The sequence below is a fragment of the Sciurus vulgaris genome (assembly GCF_902686455.1).
Source record: "Sciurus vulgaris genome assembly, chromosome: 8".
In the NCBI taxonomy this organism is placed as follows: domain Eukaryota; kingdom Metazoa; phylum Chordata; class Mammalia; order Rodentia; family Sciuridae; genus Sciurus; species Sciurus vulgaris.
Genome location: NC_136468.1, coordinates 5,538,636 through 5,561,788, shown reverse-complemented (window position 1 = coordinate 5,561,788; position 23,153 = coordinate 5,538,636). Strand labels below are relative to the sequence as shown.

The 23,153-nt window shown below is 42.4% G+C and overlaps 1 protein-coding gene across 5 annotated transcripts in view; it reads left to right on the top strand.

Moving 5' to 3' along the window:
• The first annotated feature begins 4,369 nt into the window (after positions 1 to 4,369).
• GALNT11 (polypeptide N-acetylgalactosaminyltransferase 11) overlaps positions 4,370 to 23,153 on the top strand; it is a 44,279-nt gene continuing 25,495 nt past the window's right edge. For 4 of the 5 annotated variants that reach the window (XM_079151041.1, XM_079151044.1, XM_079151045.1 and 1 more), the window contains exons 1-2: positions 4,370 to 4,549; positions 17,327 to 17,659. In XM_079151041.1, the coding sequence (XP_079007167.1) occupies positions 17,365 to 17,659 (295 nt within the window). In that variant the 5' untranslated portion in view covers positions 4,370 to 4,549; positions 17,327 to 17,364. Of the gene's footprint in view, positions 4,550 to 16,913; positions 17,255 to 17,326; positions 17,660 to 23,153 lie in introns of those variants that run through there. The other variant, XM_079151042.1, reaches the window with a different exon arrangement.

Here is a 23,153-nt window from a genome sequence, read left to right as displayed (position 1 = left end):
GAAGGCTTCTAGGTGTCGGGACACCGCAGGGAGCATGGCAGACAAACACCCCTGCCTCCTGGAACTTCTGTTCTTGAGACAATGTGTACATTACATAGCAGAGAACCAGTTTACAATCTCTTTATTACCTACCTATTTAGCAAAATAATACATATAAAAACCTTTTGCTAGAAAAACATGGAGAAAACTAAGGGTTATACATGACAGATGGCTAGGGAACTTGACTGAGCCTTTAAAGGGTTGACCTGGCAGCGCCAAAGTGCCACATTATGATTATATACTTTACCCACAGATTGCCCAATCTGCTTCTAGAAAATCATTAAAAATTGATTGCAATAAATCTATGGGTCTATTGAAATAAGGATAAAATACAAACTATTCTGTACCTGAAGGAAAAAAAGAGACCCATATAGCATAAATATGGAGTACTGTTTTTAAGTAAAAACTCGTCCCCCTATTTTTTATTTAATTTTTGGTACCAGGATTAACCCAGGCGCGCTTCACCACTGAGCCACATCCCTAGCCCTTTTTTGTTTGTTTATATGTATTTTTTAGTTGTAGGCAGACACAATACCTTTATTTTTATGTGGTGCTGAGGATTGAACCCAGTGCCTCACATGTGCCAGGCAAGCACTCCATCGAGTTACAACCCCAGACCCCCCAGCCCTTTTTTATATTTTATTTTGAGACAGGGTCTCATTGAGTTGCTTAGGGCCTCGCTAAATTGCTGAGGCTGGCTTTGAACTTGCAATTCTCCTGCCTCAGCCTCCCAAGCCACTGGGATTACATGCGTGCGCCACCGAACTTGTCCTAGTTTCGAAATTAGAGAAAAATGTTTTGGTAGTACTATCACCTTTGCCAAAAGAAAAAGACAACAATGTACACTTTCTCTTTTTAAAATCATGGACCTAATATTAACTTTTAGTTTTATAATATGATTTAGTTCAGATACTAGATAACCCAAATAAGTACTAGAAATAGTTCAGTAAGACTCTTAGATAATCTCTTCTTGAACATTGTTTTCAGTTGGCCAAATCAAAATCAACATCCAAGCATTTGCTGTTACTGAAAGGAAATTCATACTTGTTTGTAGGTGATAATTTTGGATTTGTATGTATGGGACTTTTTTGTGTGTATGTGGGGGGGGATTCTGGTGGTTGAACCCAGGGGTGCTCTGCCACTGAACTACATCCCCAGTCCTTTTATTTCTTTATTTTTTTTTAAGTCTGGGCCTCACCAAGTTGCTAAGGCTTAGCTGTATGGAAATTTTAAAAATCTGACTTGTATTTTAGAGCTAATTGAGGAATATCTGCTGACCTACTCAAAGGTTCTCACAAAACAGTTTTTGGTATGATCAAATGCTCAAACAAGCCTTAAATTAATAAGCTCAAGAGTTTAGTAACTAAAGCATTCTTTGGGAATTGGTTCTAAAACACATTCATTTGAGGTCTTAATTAATAAGAGCTAACCATGGGCTTCTCCTGTGTTTCAGATCCTGTGGTAAGTACTCTGCATGGACTGTCTTTTCTTTTTTTTTTTTTTTTTTTTGGTGCTGGCGATTGAACCCAGGGCCTTGTGCTTGGGAGGCGAGCACTCTACCAACTGAGCTATCTCTGAAGCCCAAGTTGGTTGGACTGTCTTATTTTACCTATACAACCTTACTACTTTGTAAGTCCTATTATTCCTATTTCATAGATGAGAAAACTAAGATTAGATTTTTGCCCAGGGTGAAGACTGCCAGATTTAGCCAGTAAAAATACAAGATGCTTGGTTAAATTTGAATTCCAGATAAAGAACAATATTTTATCATAAGTATAGCTATAATTTGAATGTGCTTCCTCCAAAACTCATGTTGAAACTTCCTTGCTAGTGTAACAGTATTAAGAGGCGGGGCTTTGGGAAGGTGTAGGTCAGGGCAGAGGCCCTGTGAATGGAGTAAGTGCTCTTGCAGAAGGACTTGACCAAGGGTGTTCACCTGCTTGGCTCTTCGGACTCCTCCACCAGTCCCAGTGTTCCTCCCTCTGGAGGAAGCAGCATCTGAGGTACCGAGTGAGCCTGCTGGCCCTTTATTCTTGGACTTTCCAGCCTCTAGAACTGTGAGAAAACTAGTTTCTATTAACTTTAAACTACCAAGCTGCAGGCTTTTTATTTTAGCAGTACAAATTCTAAAGATCTTCTCTGTCCCTGTGCCTGCCATGACCTTTGCAAGTCCTTGACAGAACACCTAAAGAAGGCAGACTTCTGGGTTCGGGTTTGGGTGTGGCTGGTTCACAGGAACTTAGACCTTCACCTATCTCAGGACAAACACTGCCTCCTTTCAGGATCTGGTCAGTCCTTGAGGGAACGCAGTAAGTGTCCTTGAGGGGAATGCCGGGTCACCCAAGTTGTTAGAACTGTGCTTTCTTTGTTCTAACTTATATTTAAGGATGCTAGCTGGTGATAAGACTTTGGAATCCCACTGGTAGAGAGGACACTCAGCCCCAGACTTCCCAGTTGCGACCCAGAAGAGCTGCCCAGGGACTCCCAGCTACATGACTTCAGGTGTTGGTGTTCCTCCTGATCTGGGTGATGTATTTTCTTCTCTTCCTCATGTGCCTTTCACTTTTGCTTCCTTATTATTACTACAATAAACACTATCTCATATAGACTGTCTTTTTTGTCTACTCGATCTGACCTGCCAAATTCAGCAGCTGCACACATATGTAACCCTTTAACAACAAAGACAGGTATATCCTAAATACTGCCTAGGACAAAGTATTCTTTACCTGAAATAGAAATTTCAGGTCATCCTATATTTCATTTGGCAACTGTATCCAGGGACAAAACAAAAACAAATAAAAACCACAGCAAATACTTTTCTAATCCTGGCCTCAAAGACTAGTTTAACCACAGTGATAGAATGCGTAGGGCATTATAGTGGTGAAAAACCAGAGCTAACTCAAATCTTCAATTACTAGAAAATAATGGTTAATTATTAATTTGGTAGAATAGTATTTAAAATAGCAGCTATAAGGAAAAATCCATTTTACACTCATCAGATTGGCAAGTATTTAAGTTTCTGAGAGAATCAAGGGTTGTGAGTAGGTGAAGCAACAGTCTTGCCTGATTCAAAATTTAATTTGCATATACACCACCTGAGGCTCTGGGTAAACTAATAGGTTTAGGGTGAAGCCTAAACCTCATCACTTTTAACAAGTGTTCAGGTCAGTTAATGTTGCTTATCATGGGGACTGAGCCCTGGGCTGGTTTGATATACTGTTCTTTACGTGGACTGCACCCACTGGGGGCGACTGGGGACAGTGACCCGTACACTCTGCAAGAGAATCCCTTTTCTGAAATAGCTGTTGCCTCCAGTCAAGGTGAACTGCTGTCCGAAGTCAAAGGTGTTCCACCTGGCACGGAGCAGGAGAAAAACGGCCACAAAAGGACTTGGGAGAGGGCCATCACCTGCTTACACAGCCGGTAACTGGGAAAAGGAGTCCTCAGTACTATGGGGAGACCTGGATGGCACCAAGTGGCACCGCACTTGCTGACGACCTAGTGGGTATTTGGCACAGCCTGTTAATCCAGAAGAGTGGTTGGGTGGGGTTAGTGTCATTCTCAAGAAGCTCAGTGCTTTGGTTCAGGTGCTGCTCTTTAATTTTTAATTTATAAGGGATGCAGATTTTCCTCCCTTTCCTACACGGTGTTCATGTGGAAGCAATGCGTTTTTAAAAAATAATTTTAAGTTCTTGACCCAGTAGCATTTGTTTCAGAGGTGCAAAGTTGAGTATCAATGTAATCTGGCATGACTGCCAGAGGCACGCTCCGCACCCCTCGGTGGAGGCGGCGGAGTTCCGACCAGAGCTGCGCACTTTCGCACTGTCCCCACCAGCAGGAGTCGTCCTCACAGCCGCTCTCCCTACATTTTGGCCTATGTCTCATCAGAACACCGAACAGTGTCCACCCGCCCCCTTGTACGGCGGTACTCTGGACGGAACCCAGGGCCTGCAGGCTGGGCAAGCGCCTTCCACCCTCTGGTTGCGCAGCCGGCCGGGCACCGGGGTCCTCCTGCCCAGCCTCCCCAGGGCCGCCCCGCGGAACACCTGCAACGTCTACCGGCACCTCCTCCGCCCCGTGTCGGCGCCTACGAACTGCGGGACGGGGCTCGCCGGCCACAGGCCCGCCGGGCTCCGCGCCCCCCCGCCGCCGCCTCTCTCCCGGCCCTCCTACGTTCGCGACGTCCTCGTCCTTCTCCCCGCTGGCTTCCACGCGCGGGAGAACACACGCGGTGCCGCTACGAGGTCGGGCACCTGCGCTCGGTGCGGACAAAAAGCCGCGGCTCGCGGCCCCCGTGCGGTGACGTCAGGGCGGCGGGCGGTGACGTCAGGCGCCGCGCGGGGCGGGGCCACCGTAACGTCGCGCCGGCGGTCGCTCGGCCGAGGCTGCGGCGCGGGGACCGCACGATCCCGCGTCCGCCTCCGCGCGCCGCGGCCCTGGGCTGTGGCGGGAGGGAAGATGCCGCAGCCCGAGCGTCGGAAGGCCGCGGCCCTGGGCCGCGCGCGTCGCGGTGAGTAGCCGCGAGCGACGGCGCCTGACCCCGCGCGGCCTCCGTCGGCGCCCGGGCGGGCTCGGGGCGGCTCGGCGGGCGCCGCTCCCTGCTCCCGGCGCGCGGCTCCGGGGCGAACGCTCCCCGGCTCGGCCTCGGCGGTGCGGCCCGCGCGCTGCGGGAGCCGGGGCGCGAGCCCGCCCTCGGGTCGGGAGCCGCGTCGCTCGGGCGGCCGCCTGCTTTCACCACCGGAGAGAGCGCGCCTGGCCGTCCGCTCTCCGCAGCCGCGGCCCCAGAGCCGGCGCGCCGCGTGGCCCGCACCCGGCTCCGGCCGCAGGCTCCTCCCAGCCCCGGGCGGGCCGCCGAGCGCGCGCGGCGCCTGGCGGCTCGTGACCGTCCTCCCTGCCTTGGGCTCGGCCTGCGGCCGCCGGCCTTCCCGCCTCACGTGCTCGCGGAAAGTTCCGCTTGGGCCTGTCGTTGCTGTGGTCAGTGCGCAGCACCGAGTCTGTGGTTTGGGCCGTTTAGGGGCCTCCTTCCGTGGCCATGTTGTGTCGCCGTCACCGCTTGCAAAACCTTTTCATCCTTCCCGACGAGCTGGGACCAGCAGCAGCGCCGCCCACTCCCCTTGGCCCTTTCTGGGAATTTGCCTCTCAGCGCTCACACTCGGAGTTGTTCTTCCCTCCTGCTTGTTTCACGTCCCCCGGTTCATCCGTGCGGTGGCCGGTACCCTACCGCAGCCCTGTTGTCGTGTACGTGTGAATCACGTTTGTCTATCTGCTGGTCCCTCCGTGGACAATGGATTGCCACCTTCTCGGCTCTTGCCTCTCGTGCCCCTGTGTCCGTCTGTCTGGAGTAGATGCCCAGGGCGGAATTCCTGGCCATGGGGTCATTCTGAGCCTGACTTCCTGAGTAACTGACGAACGTCTCACGTTTTAGAGCTGCTGTCTTGAAGACCTTTCGAAGCGATCGCCAGGACTGATGGCCCGCCGCAGCACTTCCCTGGCTGGACCTCCGGATCGTGGCGCCCCCTCCTGTTGTTCATTGTGCGCCTCGGGCTCTGGCCCCTTCTGCAGTCCTTCGGTGTGCACGCCAGAGGTCCCAGGCTCGCTGCCTGCGGCCCGTTTGCGATCTTCGTTACTTAGACCGCCCTCTCCTATTGTTTAAATGTAACTTAGGCCATAATTTTGACGTTTCTTTTCAACTTCTCTCTCAGGCCTGGGTTTGAACCTGAAGTTTACCGCAGTCTCCCTGGAATGTAACATGTCTAAAACAAAAGCTGTCTTCTGTTATCCTCCATCCCAGTTCTCTCTGTGCTGCCTAGAAGACTTGAAAGCGGGGTGTTTTGTTTCCCCTTAGGGCCTGTTTCCTGTTTGAGCATCACACAGTTCTCCCTGTGATCATCCTTTCCCACTGGCTTAAAGAGCCTGACAATAATAGCCTTTTATTGGAATTTTTCTCACTGGACTTGCTGATTCCAAATGTTCCTCAACAGTGTTCCTAGTGTTTTCTTCCTAACGTAGATTTGCTTAAAGACACCAGGTCGCTCTTTTATATGCAGAACAAGTTTATTTTGTGTCAGAGCCCTGCCTGTCTTCCCTGGCCAATCACTTCCCAACCTGCTCCTGCCCCTGTGTTTTCATCTGTGTTCTTGTTATCAGCTATCATTCTACTTGCTATTCTGTTTGGGGAACAGAAAAGGGATACATACTGAAGTTTCCCAAGATTTGAACTTTCTGCTTAAAAGTAGTTTTGTATTTGGCCATTGAAATCTTAACCTTTAAAGCCAAACTGAAATCACAACTCCTAAAGAAATCTTTAAGTGTTTGAAACAAAATTAATTTCTCCTTCATTGTGTATACCTCACTTATATTTTTATTGTACTTTTTAGAGTTTGCTTTAGGACGGGCCCAGATTTTCCCACCTGATTTATTATTTTTTAAGATTTTCTTTTTCCTTTGAGGAGACTACTGACCAAAGGGTATAATGGTTTCTAAGGCTCCTCTGGCAGTGTAAGTGTGCTTTTTAAAAGGACCCTTCAATTTATGATCTAATCATTTATGGATATACCATTTAAGTACCTATACCTCCATGAGTATGAGTGTAGTCATGATCTGATGAGATTGTTTCCTAGTGACATGATAGTCATCTTGGTTTAATCATACTATGATGTTTCAAGTCAAAGCATTCAGAATACATCCTGTCATTAAGTGACACATGACTATGTTTAGAAAACTTTAGGCTGGGGTTGTAGTTCAGAGGTGGAGCATTTGCCTATCATGCACAAAACCTTGGGTTCTGTCTCCAGCACCGCAAAACAAAACAAAAACAAAAAAAACTTAACATTTCTTGTAGTATAGATCTGTTGGCAGTGAATTCCTCAGTTTTTGTTTGAGAAATTCTATATTTCTTTTTCATGTTTTCAGGATAATATCAGTGCATATAAAATTCTAGGTTGTCTTATAGATAACAGAACGAGCTTTTCACACGTAAGAATCACCAGATTATCTGACCTCATTCATTGTATTCAGAGAAATAAATGTTGAATTTAAGCATTTCAGCAAGGAATTGGACATTATGTACAAGGACACAGCAGATTTGAAAATGAAACAATTAAATGCTAGATCTAAAAATGCTGTGGCCAAAATTTAGAATTTGGTAGATGTAACAGCAGATTAGTCCCTACTGAAGAAAAAAATCTGATGAACTGAATGATCAAAAGAAACCTCTGAATGAAGTGTCACAGGGGAAAGGATGGAAAACTGAAGAGTGTGAGAAATAGAGGATGTATTGAGAAGGTCTGCCATTGCTTGGAAACCTAGGATAGAGGGAAGGGCAGAACAAATATTTGAAGAGATAAGGGCTAAGAATTTTAAATCTGTTGAAAAGTAACAATTACTTTTACTTTAAATAAATACTAAGAAGGATAAAATGAGTTACTTTTCCACTTCTGAATACAGTTATCTCTTACATAATCACCTTTTGACCAACAAGGGAGCACATGTGCAATAGTGTTCTCCTGAGATTACATTGGACCTGAAAACCCCTATTGCCTAGTGATTGGTGGCTGTCATGATGTCACAGTGTAGCACTAGCTTGTGTTGGTGGCGATGCTGGTGCGACATGCCTGCCTTGCTGCCTGTGGGTTGCATGCATAGCCACACAATTATGTGCAGCGTGTAATGTTCCATAGTCAACGACTGTCTCACCAGTGTATTTACTGTGCTGTGCTTGCATTACTTTAGAGTGTCTCTTATTGAAAAACAAGTTTACTTTAAAACTGTGCATCTTTAGGCAGGCAGCAGCCTCATGCCTTGGGTGTGCTACAACCCTTGATTGAGTCATTTTCTTTTGTGCTTGGTTGACTCGCAGTCAGTCTGTTCATCTGACCCTGGGAGTGGTAGGTGCCCTACACACATGCATGCCATTTGGCTTGTGTGTGCAGCAGGCTACTCTGATGTTCACATTATGATCATACTGCTCAAGGACACATTTCTCAGCACCTCCCCATCAGTAAGTGAAGTGTAACTGACTCATTTTTCTTATCTTGAGTGAGTGTAAGTTTCCTCCTCCCTTCTCTTTCTTCCTTTCTAATTTTAGTAGCAAATTTCAGTATTCCAGTGAGAATGAGTGTTTTTCTAACAAAGAATTACATGTTATTTCATCACATTTATGTAGTTTGTATGCATGGGTTTCAGAGATTTTGAATGGAAAGAAAGGATACAACTGCTGCATGAAGTTCATGAGTTAAGGGCCTCTTAAAGACAAGATGTAGCTCAGGGGTAGGGTGCGTACCTAGCATGTGCAGTGCCCTGCCTTCAATCTCCAGCACTGTGCACAAAAAAAAAAAAAAAAAAAAAAAAAAAAAACCAAAAACAAAAACCTAAGAAGAACAAGCCTTCCAGAAGCCATTCAGGCAGAATGGGCTCTTGGAGGGCAGAGCCCCTAGCTGGTATCCCTGGGTGTACTGTCCTGTCTGCCCTAGAAGACAGTCAGCCTCTCACAGGTGGTGGTGCACTTGCAGAGCAAAGGTTGCATGTCTAGGGCTGCAGATGAGGAGCCTTTGTAGAGTGCAAGCGGTGAACCCTGAGTAATTTTGTATAATAATTTGCAGACTTGGACATTGATCATTATAGCTAACTCGAGGGGAGAGTTATCTTTAATTTCATGGGAGACATAAACTTACTTTATTAGGAAAAAAAAAAGTCCCTGTGTGGCATACTTTTTAGAGAATGACAAATTGTTTGTTCCCTGGCAGGTGGCACAACAAAGTGATTAAGGGCTGATGTCAGATGACCAGGATTCAGTTCCCTGTTTATCCGCTTCCTAATTTGTGTTTAGGGCAGGTCACTCAATTTCTTTAAGAGCAAGAGGAGATAATCCCGTTCTTTCTGTTTTACACTACAGGTGGTAGTGCTTTCCTGGAGTTGTCCAGGGAAGACAAAAAATGAGAAGGGATGATGTGTGTTTTATGTTGTCATCACCTGGCAATTTCACAGGGGTCAGTGGGAACAGTGCTGATGTAAATTGATATTGGCACCCACATGTCTGAGGCTGAGTTAGATGTGCCTGTGTCTGGGAAGGCTGACAGATGCTTACTGTTTGATAATCTGGAATACAGACGCACTTAGGAAGAAAGTAGCTGGAAACCACAGAAAGGTAAACACTCCCCATTTAAAAACAGACATTTTAAGCCTCGTCGGTCATTGTGAAAAGATTTTGTATTGGTAGAAAATGAACGTCCTGGAAACAGATTTGTCTGGTCAGCCTTGTGGTACAAGATGTATTTTAAAGGGTGTAAGAATTCCCACTGGACAGTGGTTCCTACAGGAAAAATTATTCTTTGAATCTTGCTTTTAGAACGTTTGTTCCTTGTTTAGATACCTGACAAATTAATGGAATTAAAATGTACTTTCCTTTTAGGGTGCTTAAAACCAATTCTGTTTCGTTTGTGCATTTTGGTGTGGCAATCTCCTGTGCTTCTGAGATTAAAAGTCTTTTGTACTTCCTTAGAAGCCTTAAGCTATTTAACCCTCTCCATAGTTCTTATTTTTAAGTTACAAAGTTTTTTCCCAAGATTTTTTAAGCCTCATTTTTTAAATAATTACATATTCTTTGCAGATAATGTTTTAAATCAAAGTATAAATAATTAGCTATAATGCCACCAAACCTGAATCTAATAAATTTATTTTTTGGTGATTGCTAAAAGCAGTAACATTTTGTAGATGGTGTAAGAGAATAAAAAGTATTAGATTATGTAGTGAAACATTAATAGTGGTGAAATTTCAGGTGGTCTTAAAGTGTTTTCCTTTTTGCTAATCTGTATATGTTGAGTTTTTAGTTCAATAGTGAGAGCTTCAAACGTGAGTTAGAGGTGTCCTGAGTGGTAACTGGCATACAGGGCTCCTGCCGTGTTGTCTGCTTTCTCTTTAGGATTTCGTGTGATTTTCCAAAGAAAGAGTATTATTCAGTACGTTGACTAGGTGGTAAGACTATACCTTGAAGGTCCGCGGTGTCACTGACACCTCACACTGCCAGTCCCAGAGAACCTACATAGGGCACTGTGAACAGTTCAGTAGCTGGGGTGTGTCCTTGCCAATAGGATGTCTGTGAGAATCCTTGGAAGTGGCTCCTCAGCTCAAGCACAGTACAGTGCAGATGATCTCTGACTTTAGTTTGACTTGGGATTCCTTTTGACTTTGTTGTGGTTCAGAAGCCGTGCACTTTGGGTAGAAGCTGCTTCACAGTTTAAATTTTGTTCCTCTGTGTGCCCCCATAATGGAGGGTGGCATTGGTTTCATTACAGATAGTCCTGTAGTGAATAGTTTTCTGTATGCATTTTCCCCTACTTTTACATGTGGGGTAGATTACTAGGAGTCACATTGCTGAGTCAGAGGGTGACTGCGTCTGACTTCACTGGATGTTGCCAGATTGCCCTGCACAGACACTGTGCAGTACACATGAGAGCCTGCAGGCCCACCACCAGAAAGTGCGGTCATGCCTCATGGTTTTGTAAGTTGGGAAATGTTATCTCAGTGTAATTGTAATTTTCATTTCTGTTATGTGAGCAGGGTGGCATGTTTTTTCACATGGTTAAAAACCATTTGTCTCTTTCTGTAAATAGTCTGTGGGCTTGTCGGTCTTTACCTTTAGGATTTCTTTCTTTCTTTTTTTTTTTTTTTTTTTTTTTTTGGTATCAGGGATTGAACCCAGGGGTACTTAACCACTGAGCCACATCCCCAGCCCTTTTTTATGTGTTTTTTTTTTTTGTTGTTTTGTTTTGTTTTGTTTTGTTTTCTTTTTTTTAGAGATAGGGTATCACTGAGTTGCTCAGGGCCTTGGTAAGTTACTGAGATTGGCCTTGAACTTATAATCCTCCTGCCTCAGCATCCCAAGTTGCTCACGTTACAGGAATGCACCATCACACCCAACTAAGGGTTTCTTTATTTGAGAGTGACTGAGTGACCTGGGGTGACCCCAGTGATTTCCAGCCACCTGGTGCCTTTAGTACCTTCCTGGGAGTGGGAGCAGGAACAAAGACTTGCTCATAGTCAGTAGACTAGTAAAGGAGATGCAACATCAGCCCTTGATAGGGTTGTGACTGCTTCACATTGTGTGGTGTCTTAAGCAGACTGCAGTAGGCTGCACCTTATTTTCAGCTTGGATGAGCTTAGGGGCCATGTTGGCAGAGCTGACGTGGCAAGGAACTGCAGGCTCCTCTGGGGCTTGAGTGTGGCCTTCAGCATACACCACTAAAAAGCCACAGGGAACAGTTCAGAGCAGTTTCTTCTCCAGCCAGGCCTCAGTGAGGCACAGCTTGACTGACAGCTCGATGGCAGCTTTGGGGGCCCTATAAGAGGACCCAGCCAAGCTGTGCTCACTCTTGGCCCATGGATATTGTGAGCTAATAAATACATGTTTGAAGCCACTGAGTTTGTGGTATGTGTTACACAGCAGTGAAAAACTAGTACTGAGATCTTACCCTTTTGCTGTGATACTAGTTGCAAATATTTTTTCTACTCTATCTTTTGTCCTTGGTATCCAAAGGTTTTCTTTATGTGTTTTAATATAATCCACTTTATTTTTCCTTTATTGTTTTTGAAATTTTTAGTCATAACTAGTCAGAATTTTGCCCATTCCCTGATAGTGGAGTTTTCTTGTGTTTCCTTGTAGTACTCAGGGCTTCACCCTTCACATTTACATGCCAGGTGTAGCCTGTGCATGATGTGAGGAAGGAACCCTCGAGTGTCCTTTTCCATGTGATTAAACAGTTATCTGGACACCCTTAGTAAAGAGTCACACACATGCTGAGGTTTGCGGTGCTGCCTCTCTTCACACTAAGGCTGCGCTGAGTTTCTCTGCGCTTAGCTTGCTTTCCAAAGGCACCTGAGCAGTTGGTCTGCTTTCATTCCCTTTCCCACTGGTTCAACACCCCATGGTGGATCACATCGCGCAGCTCAGACACGCAAGCTCTGCTCTTTCTTATCCAGGAGGGCTCGACTCACTCCTAGTTCTTTTTCCAGGGTTTCCCTGGAGTCCTGTGCTTGTTCACCCTTTTCCAAATGAATTTAATAATCAACTTGTTTAGCTCCAGAAAAAAATCTGATAGTGTTAAGCGTGTACTTAATGTTTCATTGTATCTTAAGATTTTTTCGTTCATATTCATAAATGAGATGTTTAGGAGAGAGGTTGAGTCTTTGCTAGATTTTGATAGCAATGTTATACTTATTTCAATAAAACAAATTTGGAAGATTTCCTTTTTAAAAATGTTATTTAGCTTAAGTATTTAGCTTAGGGCTTTAAAGCATTGGAAGAGTCCCCTATGATACTCTGCCTGGTTGTTTTTATGGTTGCTTTTTTTATTCCCTATCTTTCTGGTGTTTGGGTTTTTTTAAGGAACTCTTTTGTGACTTCATTTCTTCTATAGTGATTGGGGGTTGGGGTTTTTTTGAGACTGTTATCAATTTGTGTAAGCTGTATTTTCATTGAAAGTTATTTTTTAGGGTTGCTGGGTATAGCCCAATGTTAGAGAGAATGCTTGCCTTGCAGGCAGGGTCAGGGATGGGGGGTGGGGGACAAATGTTATCTTTCTAAGTTTTCAAATTGGTGTGGGTAGAAGTGTATAAAGTCATCTCTTGATCTTTAAAAGTTGTTCCTGTAGTGTTTTCAGGATTAGCCTTAGGAAGCCTTGGACCTGGAGAAGGGCAACTTGAGACTTGCTGGCATGCTGGGTGTTTTCTTAATGGAAACACCAGGGAGGCAGTGCAGACTAGTGAGCCAGCTGCCCTCCTTGCTTTCCCTCCTCATAGTGAATTGTGTTTCCCTGCTTACACTTAGTCTCAGAAAAGACTTCAGGTTGCTCAGATGCTAAACAGTGTCCTAAAGCCGTTTCTGGAAGAAAGAAACACTTTTAAAGATTATGCAGACAGAGCCTATTAGCCCTGGGCACTGTGCTAGGTAGTGTGGATCATCCTGCCTGTCTTTAAGGGCTTGCTTGCAGGTAGAGCATGCTCACACTGTAAGCATACTGGTCTTTTTGTTTTTATACTGGGGATTGAACCAAGGGGCGCTACACCCCAGAACTGCATCCCCAGCCTTTTTAATTTTTAGACAGGGTCTCGTTAAGCTGCCCAGGCTGGCCTTGAACTTGCCATCCTACTTCTTTTGCTCCCCAAGTTGCTGGGATTACAGGTGTGTACCTCACTGCTTGGCTTTGCATACTGTTCATTGAGACATCTCCAGTTCACATATCTGGAAAGCATGTTCTCCTGTCATTAGCTGTGCCCATCTGCAGTCTCATGATTGGGCATCTTGTTTTCTGACCACTTCGCAGGTCACTATCTGGCAACAGCTGTTACTCAGCCACACCATCACCTCTCATCCATTGGCCTGTCCACATTTTCATCCTGATGAATTCTTCCACACCCTCCTGCCTCCCCTTGCCTGGCTTAAATCTGTGATCCGTCATTGTAATCATCGCAGTGTGTGTACTCTGCCTCATTCCTGTTCTTCAGTACCTCCCTGGAAAGTCCTCTCACCTAAAAAAGCACCTGTCCCTGAGTAGCCACCAGACCATGACTAGAGAAAACCAAACTGACTTGTCTCAGTTTAAATTCCACCTGGTTAGCCTTTCATTCATTTAATTTTGAAAATATATTCCATTTATTTCTAACTGCTCCATTTTTGACTATATTAACTATTAGGTTTATGTTTGAAAGCATTTGCTCACTAGTGGTTTTGTATTAACTATGTGCTTTGACCCTCCTTTCAAAAGTTTTTAACTGTGGGTATTGAAACCAGCGGTAGTTGCCTGTAGAAGACGAAAGAAGTAGTATGAAGCAGAGAGTATCGTGTGGATGCCAGATTTGTTGTTTATCAGTCTAGATTGGATTAAAATTTCAGCTTTTGATTTTTGTTTGGCTGTTTTAATGTATTTAAGCAGTTAGGGCTTATTAAGTTACAGGCCTCTGACTGCTTTGTGCTTTCTTTGAGTGCTGACTTGCTCTTTCTAAAAACTGTTACTTCTGAACACTGTTATGGCTAATTACATAAATGATTTTATGCATGTCTCTCATTTTACATGTTCTTAATTTAGTGTAATGATTTGCTACATGAGAAATGTTCTCTAAAGAATTATAACATGGTGTGGGGAAAATAATAGCTTCCTAATAGAGTCCTTGAGAATTAATACATTTTACTATTATGGAAACTGAGGAATCTTGATTTGTGCCATTTTGGATTTGAGGAGCAAGGGGGTTATTGGGTGAAGAATCAAGAGTTGGACAATTCCTGTGGGAGAAGTCTTTGAACAAAAACCGTTTTCATTTTACCCTTAGATTCTCACAGGCCACCAAGAGGGAAAAACCAATGATCAGGCAGTAGATAAAATGGAAAATCATTTCCCATTTCTATCACAGGGACTTTAATTTTGAAATTGGACAATGAGTTCCTTGAGTTGTTTCTCATACCTTTTCCAAATAATCAGTATGGCGGTCTTTCTGACCTGATTCTCATACTGTTGTTGACTCAGGTAGTCATGGTCTCTGTGCATGGCATTAAGGTACCGTGTGGCCCCCACAGAAGAATAATACATCTGTTTAGAAGTTCCCAGCATTCTGCAGGCGTGTCGATGACCGCATTGCAGTAGTTTTCCCTTCAGCTGTTACAAGCTCAGGGGACTCTGCATGGAATAGGACAGACAAAAGCTCTTGTTCTAGTGGCACTTCCTTTCTAGCACAGAAGAGGTTAGACAGTAACTGCCCAGTCCAACGAGCAAGTAGCCGTGTGTGGGAAAGAGGAGAGTAAGATCCATGGAATAAGGAAGAGAAGGTTTGATAGGAAAGGTTTGAGTTGCAGTTTAAATAAGGTAATTGTCCAGGTGTGGTGCCTTCTCATACCTCATTGAGACGGCGCTACGTGAGCAGCTCTGAAGTTCCCACCAGGAGGAGGACTCTAGGCAGAGGCAGAGCCGTCGTGTAGACCCTAATGGAATATGCTCAGTGTGTTTGCTCACCCACAGGCAGCCCTGTGCCTCGGGCACAGAGAACAGGGAGGGACGTAGTGGGTGGTATAGTCAAAGTGGTCAAATGTCAGGTTATGTAGGAACTTGTAGGTCGTTTTAACCATTCATATTATATTATAAATGTTAACTTTAGATCTAATGAGGAAAAATCAATGAGAAAAAATTAACACTTGTTGAATTTCTCCTACATTCACCCTGTAGCTATTTTCCAGCATCTTTTGTGGGATAGTCATTGTGCCGAGTAAAGGTAATAGAGTGAAGAAGCAGATAACAAAAGCCAGCCCCAGTCCTTATGGAGATGTCCTCTGTCCAGCGAGTGGCAGGGTATAGCTTTCGTGGCAGTACTTTCCTTGGGGCCTGACTCCTTTGCACTGTGGCCCAGTTCCCTTGCTGGTATTACCGCTAGTGGGAATTTATGTTTGGTTGGTTTTTGAATTTTTTTTAAATTGACTTGTAGTTGTTACAGTGCTGGGTCTTCTCTGGAAGCTAAGGCAGCACAAAGGCCCCCCCCTTCGAATCCCAGTTCTTAGGATCAAGTCAGAAAGATTTCAGACATGTTACTCAGAGTAACAGACTTGAGTTTATTGAAGGGATAGGGAAAGGGAAAGGGGACACACTTAAGGGAGAAAGTGGTTCCTCCGAGAAAGGAGAGGCCGATATCTCTCTCCTGCCCTCTAATTTTATTGGGGTTCCAGGGAAGTTTCCAGAGTCCTGCCCAAGTCCACCTCTTGACTTTTGACTGACAGCAGGATGACATCAGACTTTGAAGTCCCCACTGACATGCAACACTAGGTCACTTTGGCCATGCTGACTGGTTCTAACTGGATCCTTAACAATAAATTCCTATAGATTTTATCGTTAGGAGGAACTCCCCTTTCTCCCTGAGTTCTGGGATCTGGTCTGTGAGAAGTCATAAAAGTCTCCCCCTTCAGGGTTACTTGGGTTTTTCCTAGCGACATTATTTCAGGCCTGCATTTCTCCTGCAGATAGCAGGTAGCTTGCTGAGGAAAGTGATATACCCTGTCCACGTATGCTAGGCGGGCTGCAGGTAAATTGCTTCAGGGAAAGAATGATCCCTTTACCCTTGCTTTCCCTCCCCTCGCCTCTGTGTGTCCCCTGTGATAGTGAAGTGTCTGACAGTTCTTGGCTGGCCAGTAGTTTAGAAACAAAAATGTCTCCCATCTTCTAGTCTTATGGCATCAAGCTAATACAAGCTCAATGTTTTTAAACTATTAATTTGCTTTATCCTGAGCATTTGGGGATGATAATATTTCAAAAATATTTCATTCTGTAGAAATAACTAATTTATAAGTATCTGTGCAGATTTTTTCTGTGTATGTTTCTTACATAGAGATTCTCTGCCCTATGTTTTGTTCCGTGGGCCCTCAGGAAGTCAAGTGAGCCTCCATGAGCAGGTGAGCAGGTGTTTCAGAAGGTGTAGAAAAACTTGCCGTATGATGCTATATTTTGTTCTTCTTGCCCTGTTTTACGGGACATCATAAGGACAGGGAAAACAGAATTACCTCAACTTTTTATTTGAAAATAACTGTTAGGGGCTGAGATTGTGGCTCAGTGGTAAATTGGTAAATTGCTTGCCTAGAATGTGTGAGGCACTGGGTTCAATTCTCAGCACCACATATAAATAAAAAAATAAAGGTCCACTGAAAACTTTAAAAAAAATTTTTTTTTTTTAAGAAAATAACTTAGATCTAGAGTACACTCAGGGGCAGTTGTAACATTTAATTAGATATGAGAACCATTTTTTTAAGTTGCTATATTTAATAATAGATTTTAAGATCCTTGCTTTAGAAAGGAATCTATGGACTGGGGGATGTCACTTAGTGGTAGAACACTTGCCTGCCATGCTTGTGGCCCTGGGTTCCTACTCCAGCACCATAAAATATACAGAAAGCATCTTGTACCTCTACAGTTGGGAAACCGTAAATGTCCTGTCGTGGCACACGTATACTTGGATTTTTCTCATAAAATGTCGGAACCTGGAGAACATTGCCAGACTGAAGGCCGGGAGCAAAGGTGAGGAAGTGCCGTTGGCAGGGAGGCGTGAATTGGCGTGGGCACATAGCACCTTGGCCTGCCCTTCTAATCCTTGGACCCTTTTTTAAAAAGTTCCATGCTGTCAGATGTCTTCCTGGGACTGAATCAGCTAACAGTACGAGCAGGGGTCTTGGTTGATGGTTTGGAAAATGGTGAGTGTATTTGGTGGGCCAATTAAAGTGTACTACAGCGTCTAATACACTATCCTTTTTTTTTTTTTTCAGGAAACTGAAAATGGCCTTTCAGCTATGCTAGATCTATAATGGGAAGTGTCACACTTCGATATTTCTGTTATGGGTGCCTCTTTACATCTGCGACCTGGACAGTTTTGCTCTTTGTTTACTTTAACTTCAGTGAAGTGACTCAGCCACTTAAGAATGTGCCCATCAAGGGGTCTGGGCCCCACGGACCATTTCCCAAAAAATTCTACCCCCGTTTCACGCGCGGTCCAAGTCGGGTGTTAGAGCCACAGTTCAAAGCAAACAGAATTGGTGATGTGCTTGGTAATCGCATTGAAGATCCAGAAAAAGGCCACCCGAAATTCTCTTCTGAATTGGGTAAGTATAGCAAGCAGCCATATCAAAGTATCTAGTCAGTGGGAGTTATTATTTAAATTGCATTGCTCAGAGGACTACAAGTGTGCCATTTTTTCCTCACACTGATTTATTTTGTGTTTGGAAACTAGCTGAGGTTCTGTGATTTCTTTTTTCTTTCTTTTTTTTTTTTTTTGCAGATCAGTGGGGGAATTATATTCTAAATTTTCCAGCTCTAACTTAAGTATTTTATGAGGATTTGGGAGACACTAATAAGGTCCAAAAGGAAATAAAGAAATAAAAAGGGTTAGAAAGAAAACAGAACCTGCAGAGAAAGTTTTAATTGCTATGATTATTTAGTAAGGGGAAGAAATAGTTGAAAGGTGACTTTAACTTATTTTGAAAGGCAGACTTAACTAAAACAGAATGTAAGTATGCATTACGTTTAGAAAAGCTGGGGTTACTCATATCTAATAAGATTTCCACTTATGAGAATTAAGACCATGAGATATATATATGTTAAACATAGTTTATGAAATCTTAGTATATTATATTCCTTTTAATCTGGAAACAGGAATCTACTGGAATGCCTTGCAAATTTTAAGTGAGCCATTTTGCTTATCTTTAAAACTTAGAGTTAACTTTGATCTTGTTGTAGAGTAAAACAATATAGTGATTTTGAGAGATTGAGAGAGTGGTAGAATATAAAGGAAATATCAAAACAGACATTTCAAATAAATAAAATCAGTTTTGAGGACTTGATTCTCTAGTAAAGTTGATTAAAACTGAGTGTAAACAGAAATTAATATATAGTTCAGTTTTTGTTGCATACATTCCTGATCATTTTCAAACAACCTTACTTTACATTTTAAAAGCAAACGTGAAAAATTTTCTGGTTCTTTATTTATGTTTATTTTGGTAAAATTTTTATAAAGAGGAAACATTTGGTTTACCATTGTGAATGAACTTCGTATTTGCCTTTGAAAGAAGTAGGGAGAGAATTGTAGATATTCAAAGTGACAAACCCAGATTACCTAAGTGAAAAACTAAATTCCTTCTAGAAAATTCTTAACAATGTACAAAAATACTATTACAGCAATAAATGAATTCACAGTTGCAGAGGAATAGATGTGTAAAAATCAGTTGGGTTTCTATGCATCAGCAATGAGTGGTCCAAAAAATGAAGTTACAAGAACAATTCCATTTATCACGGTGTCATGCAGAATATAATACTTAGATGTAAATCGAACCAATGAGGTGTAAGGTCTGTGTGCTGAAAACTGCAGAACAGTACTGAAGTCAGAGCAGACCTCGATAAGTGGAAAGACAGTCCATGTTTGTGAAATGAGTTACTGAGTATTGTGAAGATGTCAGTATTACCCAAACAACCTGTAAATTCAGTGCAGTTTCTATCAAAATCCCAGTGGTCTTAATCAAAATGATGGGAAAGCTTTTCCTAAAATTAATATGGAATTGCAGGGGACCCTGAATAGCTAGAACACTTGTGGAAAAGAACACAGTTGGAGGACTCAAGTTTTAAAACTTCCAGCTACAGTGATCAAAACCATTTTTTCTGACATAAGGATAGATCAATGAATAGAACTGAGAGTCCAAAAGTAAACCCAGCAATATGCACGATCAATTAATTCTTCAAATGGGGGTCTAAGACCTGTACCTCAGATAGAGCATTAATCTCTAGGATATATAAAGAACTCAAAAAACAACACCAAAAAAGCAAATAACCTAGTCAATAAATGGGCAAAGGAACTGAACAGGCACTTCACAGAAAATGAAATATGATTGGTCAACAAATATATGAAAAAATGTTCAATATCTCTATCAATTAGAGAAATGCAAATTGAAACTAAACTGAGATTCCATCTTATTCCGGTTAGAATGGCACTTGTCAAGAATGCAAGTAATAAATGTTGGCAAGGATGTGGGGGAAAAGGTATACTCATAACACTGCTGATGGGAGTGCAACTTGGTGCAACCATTATGGAAAGTGGTATGGAGATTCCTTAGAAAACTAGGAATGGAACCACCATCTGACCCAGTTATCCCACTTCTCACTCTGTTACCCAAAGGACTTAAAATCAGCGTACTACAGTGATGTAGCCACATCAGTGTTTAGAGCTGCTTAATTCACAATAGCTAAGCTATGGAACCAACCTAGTGTCCTTCAACATGAATGGATAAAGAAAATGTGGCATATGTATACAATAGAACATTACTCAGCCATAAAGAAGAATGAAATTATGGCATTTGGTGGTAAATGGATGGATTTAGAGAATATCATGCTAAGTGAAATAAACCAGTCCCAAAAAACCAAAGGCCAAATGTTCTCTCTGATAAGTGGATGCTAACACAGAACAAGGGGATTGGGAAGAATAGAAGTTCAGTGGATTAGACAAAGGGGAATGAAGGGGAGACAGGAATAGGAAAAACAGTAGAATGAATCAGATAAAACTTTCCTATGTTCATATATGAATAAGCCACAGTGAAACTGCACATCATGTACACCCATAAGAATGGGATCCTACTTAGGATAAGTCATACTCCATATATGTATATTATGTCAAAATACACTCTACTGCCTTGTATATCTAAGAACAAATCTAAAAGAAAATTTTTTTAGAAAAAGGAGGCGGGGGTTAAGACCACTAAATGAGGAAAAAATAGCCTTTTCATCACATGGTGTTTGGGGCAAGGGAGTGTCCTCATGCAGAGGATGGTTTTGGGTCATTCCTTCAGACTACTTGGAAAAATTACCTCAAAATGGACCATAGATCTAAATATAAGAGTGAAAACCTTCAAACACCTACAAGGATAAGTCTTCATGATCTTGGACTTGGCAGTGATTTCTAAAATATAACACAAAAATACAAGCAGTGAAGAAAAAAATAGGTAAATTGAAGTACATCAAAATAAAAACATTTTTTTTCAAACTTTGAACACAACTTTATTTTTTTATTTTTTTTAAATTTATTTTTATTGTAAACAAATGGGATGCATGTTGTTTCTGTTTGTACATGGAGTAACAGCATACCATTTGCATATTCATATATTTACATAGAGTAATGATGTTTGATTCATTCCGTAATTTTTTTCCTTCCCCCCCAGCCCTCCCACCTCTCTTTTCCCTCTGTACAGTCCCTCCTTCCTCCATTCTTGACACCGTCCCATCCCCCCCATTATGTGTCATCGTCCGCTTATCAGTGAGATCATTCGCCTTTTGGATTTTTGAGATTGGCTTATCTCACTTAACGTGATATTCTCCAATTTCATCCATTTGCCTGCAAATTCCATAATTTTATTATTCTTTATAGCTGAGTAATATTCCATTGTATATATATACCACAGTTTCTTTATCCATTCATCAATTGAAGGGCATCTAGGTTGGTTCCACAGTTTGGCTTTTGTGAATCAGCAGCTATGAACATTAATGTGGCTGTATCTCTGTGGTATGCTGATTTTAAGTCCTTTGGGTATAGGCCGAGGAGTGGGATAGCTGGGTCAAATGGTGGGTCCATTCCAAGTTTTCTAAGGAATCTCCACACTGCTTTCCAGAGTGGCTGCACTAATTTGCAGTCCCACCAGCAATGTATGAGTGTACCTTTTTCCCCACATCCTCTCCAACACCTGTTGTTGTTTGTATTCTTGATAATCGCCATTCTAATTGGGGTGAGATGGAATCTTAGGGTAGTTTTGATTTGCATTTCTCTTATTACTAAAGATGGTGAACATTTTTTCATATGTTTGTTGATTGCTTGTAGATCTGTGAAGTGTCTGTTCATATCCTTAGCCCATTTGTTGATTGGGTTATTTGTATTGTTGGTGTACAGTTTATTGAGTTCTTTATACATTCTGGAAATTAGTGCTCTATCTGAAGTATGAGTGGCAAAGATATTCTCCCACTCTGTAGGCTCTCTCTTCACATTGCTGATAGTTTCCTTTGCTGAGAGAAAGCTATTTAGTTTGAATCTATCCCAGTTATTGATTCTTGCTTTTATTTCTTGTGCTATGGGAGTCCTGTTAAGGAAGTCTGATCCTAAGCCAACAAGATGAAGATTTGGACCTACTTTTTCTTCTATAAGATGCAGGGTCTCTGGTCTGATTTCAAGGTCCTTGATCCATTGTGAGTTGATTTTTGTGCAGGGTGAGAGGGGTTTAGTTTCATTCTGTTGCGTATGGATTTCCAGTTTTCCCAGCACCATTTGTTGAAGAGGCTATCTTTTCTCCATTGCATATTTTTGGCCCCTTTGTCTAGTATGAGAAAATTGTATTTATTTGGGTTTGTGTCCGTGTCCTCTATCCTGTACCATTGATCTACCTGTCTATTTTGGTGCCAATACCATGCCGTTTTTGTTACTATTGCTTTGTAGTATAGTTGAAGTTCTGGTATTGCGATACCCCGTTTCATTCTTCCTGCTGAGGATTGCTTTAGCTATTCTGGGTTTCTTATTCTTCCAGATGAATTTCATGATTGCTTGCTCTATTTCTGTGATGTCCGTCATTGGGATTTTAATAGGAATTGCATTGAATCTGTATAGCACTTTTGGTGGTATGGCCATTTTGACAATATTAATTCTGCCTATCCAAGAGCATGGGAGGTCTTTCCATCTTCTATGGTCTTCCTTAATTTTTTTCTTCAATGTTTGGTAGTTTTCATTGTAGAGATCTTTTACCTCTTTACTTAGATTGATTCCCAAGTATTTTATTTTTTTTGAGGCTATTGCAAATGGGGTTGTTTTCCTCATTTCCCTTTCAGCTGTTTCGTCGCTTGTGTATAAAAATGCTTTAGATTTATGCGTGTCGGTTTTATAGCCTGCTATTTTGCTGAATTCATTGATGAGGTCTAGAAGTTTTCTGGAGGAGGTTTTTGGATCCTCTAAATATAGAATCATGTCATCCGCAAATAGTGACAGCTTAAGTTCCTCTTTTCCTATTCATATCCCTTTAATTTCTTTAGTCTGCCTAATTGCTCTGGCTAGAGTTTCGAGGACAATGTTGAATAGAAGTGGTGAAAGAGGACATCCCTGTCTTGTTCCCGTTTTTAAAGGGAATGGTTTCAGTTTTTTTCCATTAAGAATGATGTTGGCCATGGGCTTAGCATAAATAGCCTTTACAATGTTCAGGTATGTTTCTACTATCCCTATTTTTTCTAGTGTTTTTAGCATGAAGGGGTGTTGTATTTTGTCGAACACTTTTTCTGTGTCAATTGAAATAACCATATGATTCTTATCCTTAAGTCTATTGACATGATGGATTACGTTTATTGATTTACGGAAGTTGAACCATCCTTGCATTCCAGGGATGAACCCCACTTGATCGTGGTGCACAATTTTCTTAATATGTTTTTGGATACAGTTTGCCAATATTTTGTTAAGGATCTTTGCATCTATATTCATCAAGGATATTGGTCTAAAATTTTCTTTCCTTGATGTGTCTTTTCCTGGTTTGGGTATGAGGGTGAAATTAGCTTCATAGAATGAGCTCGGTAGGGTACCCTCCTTTT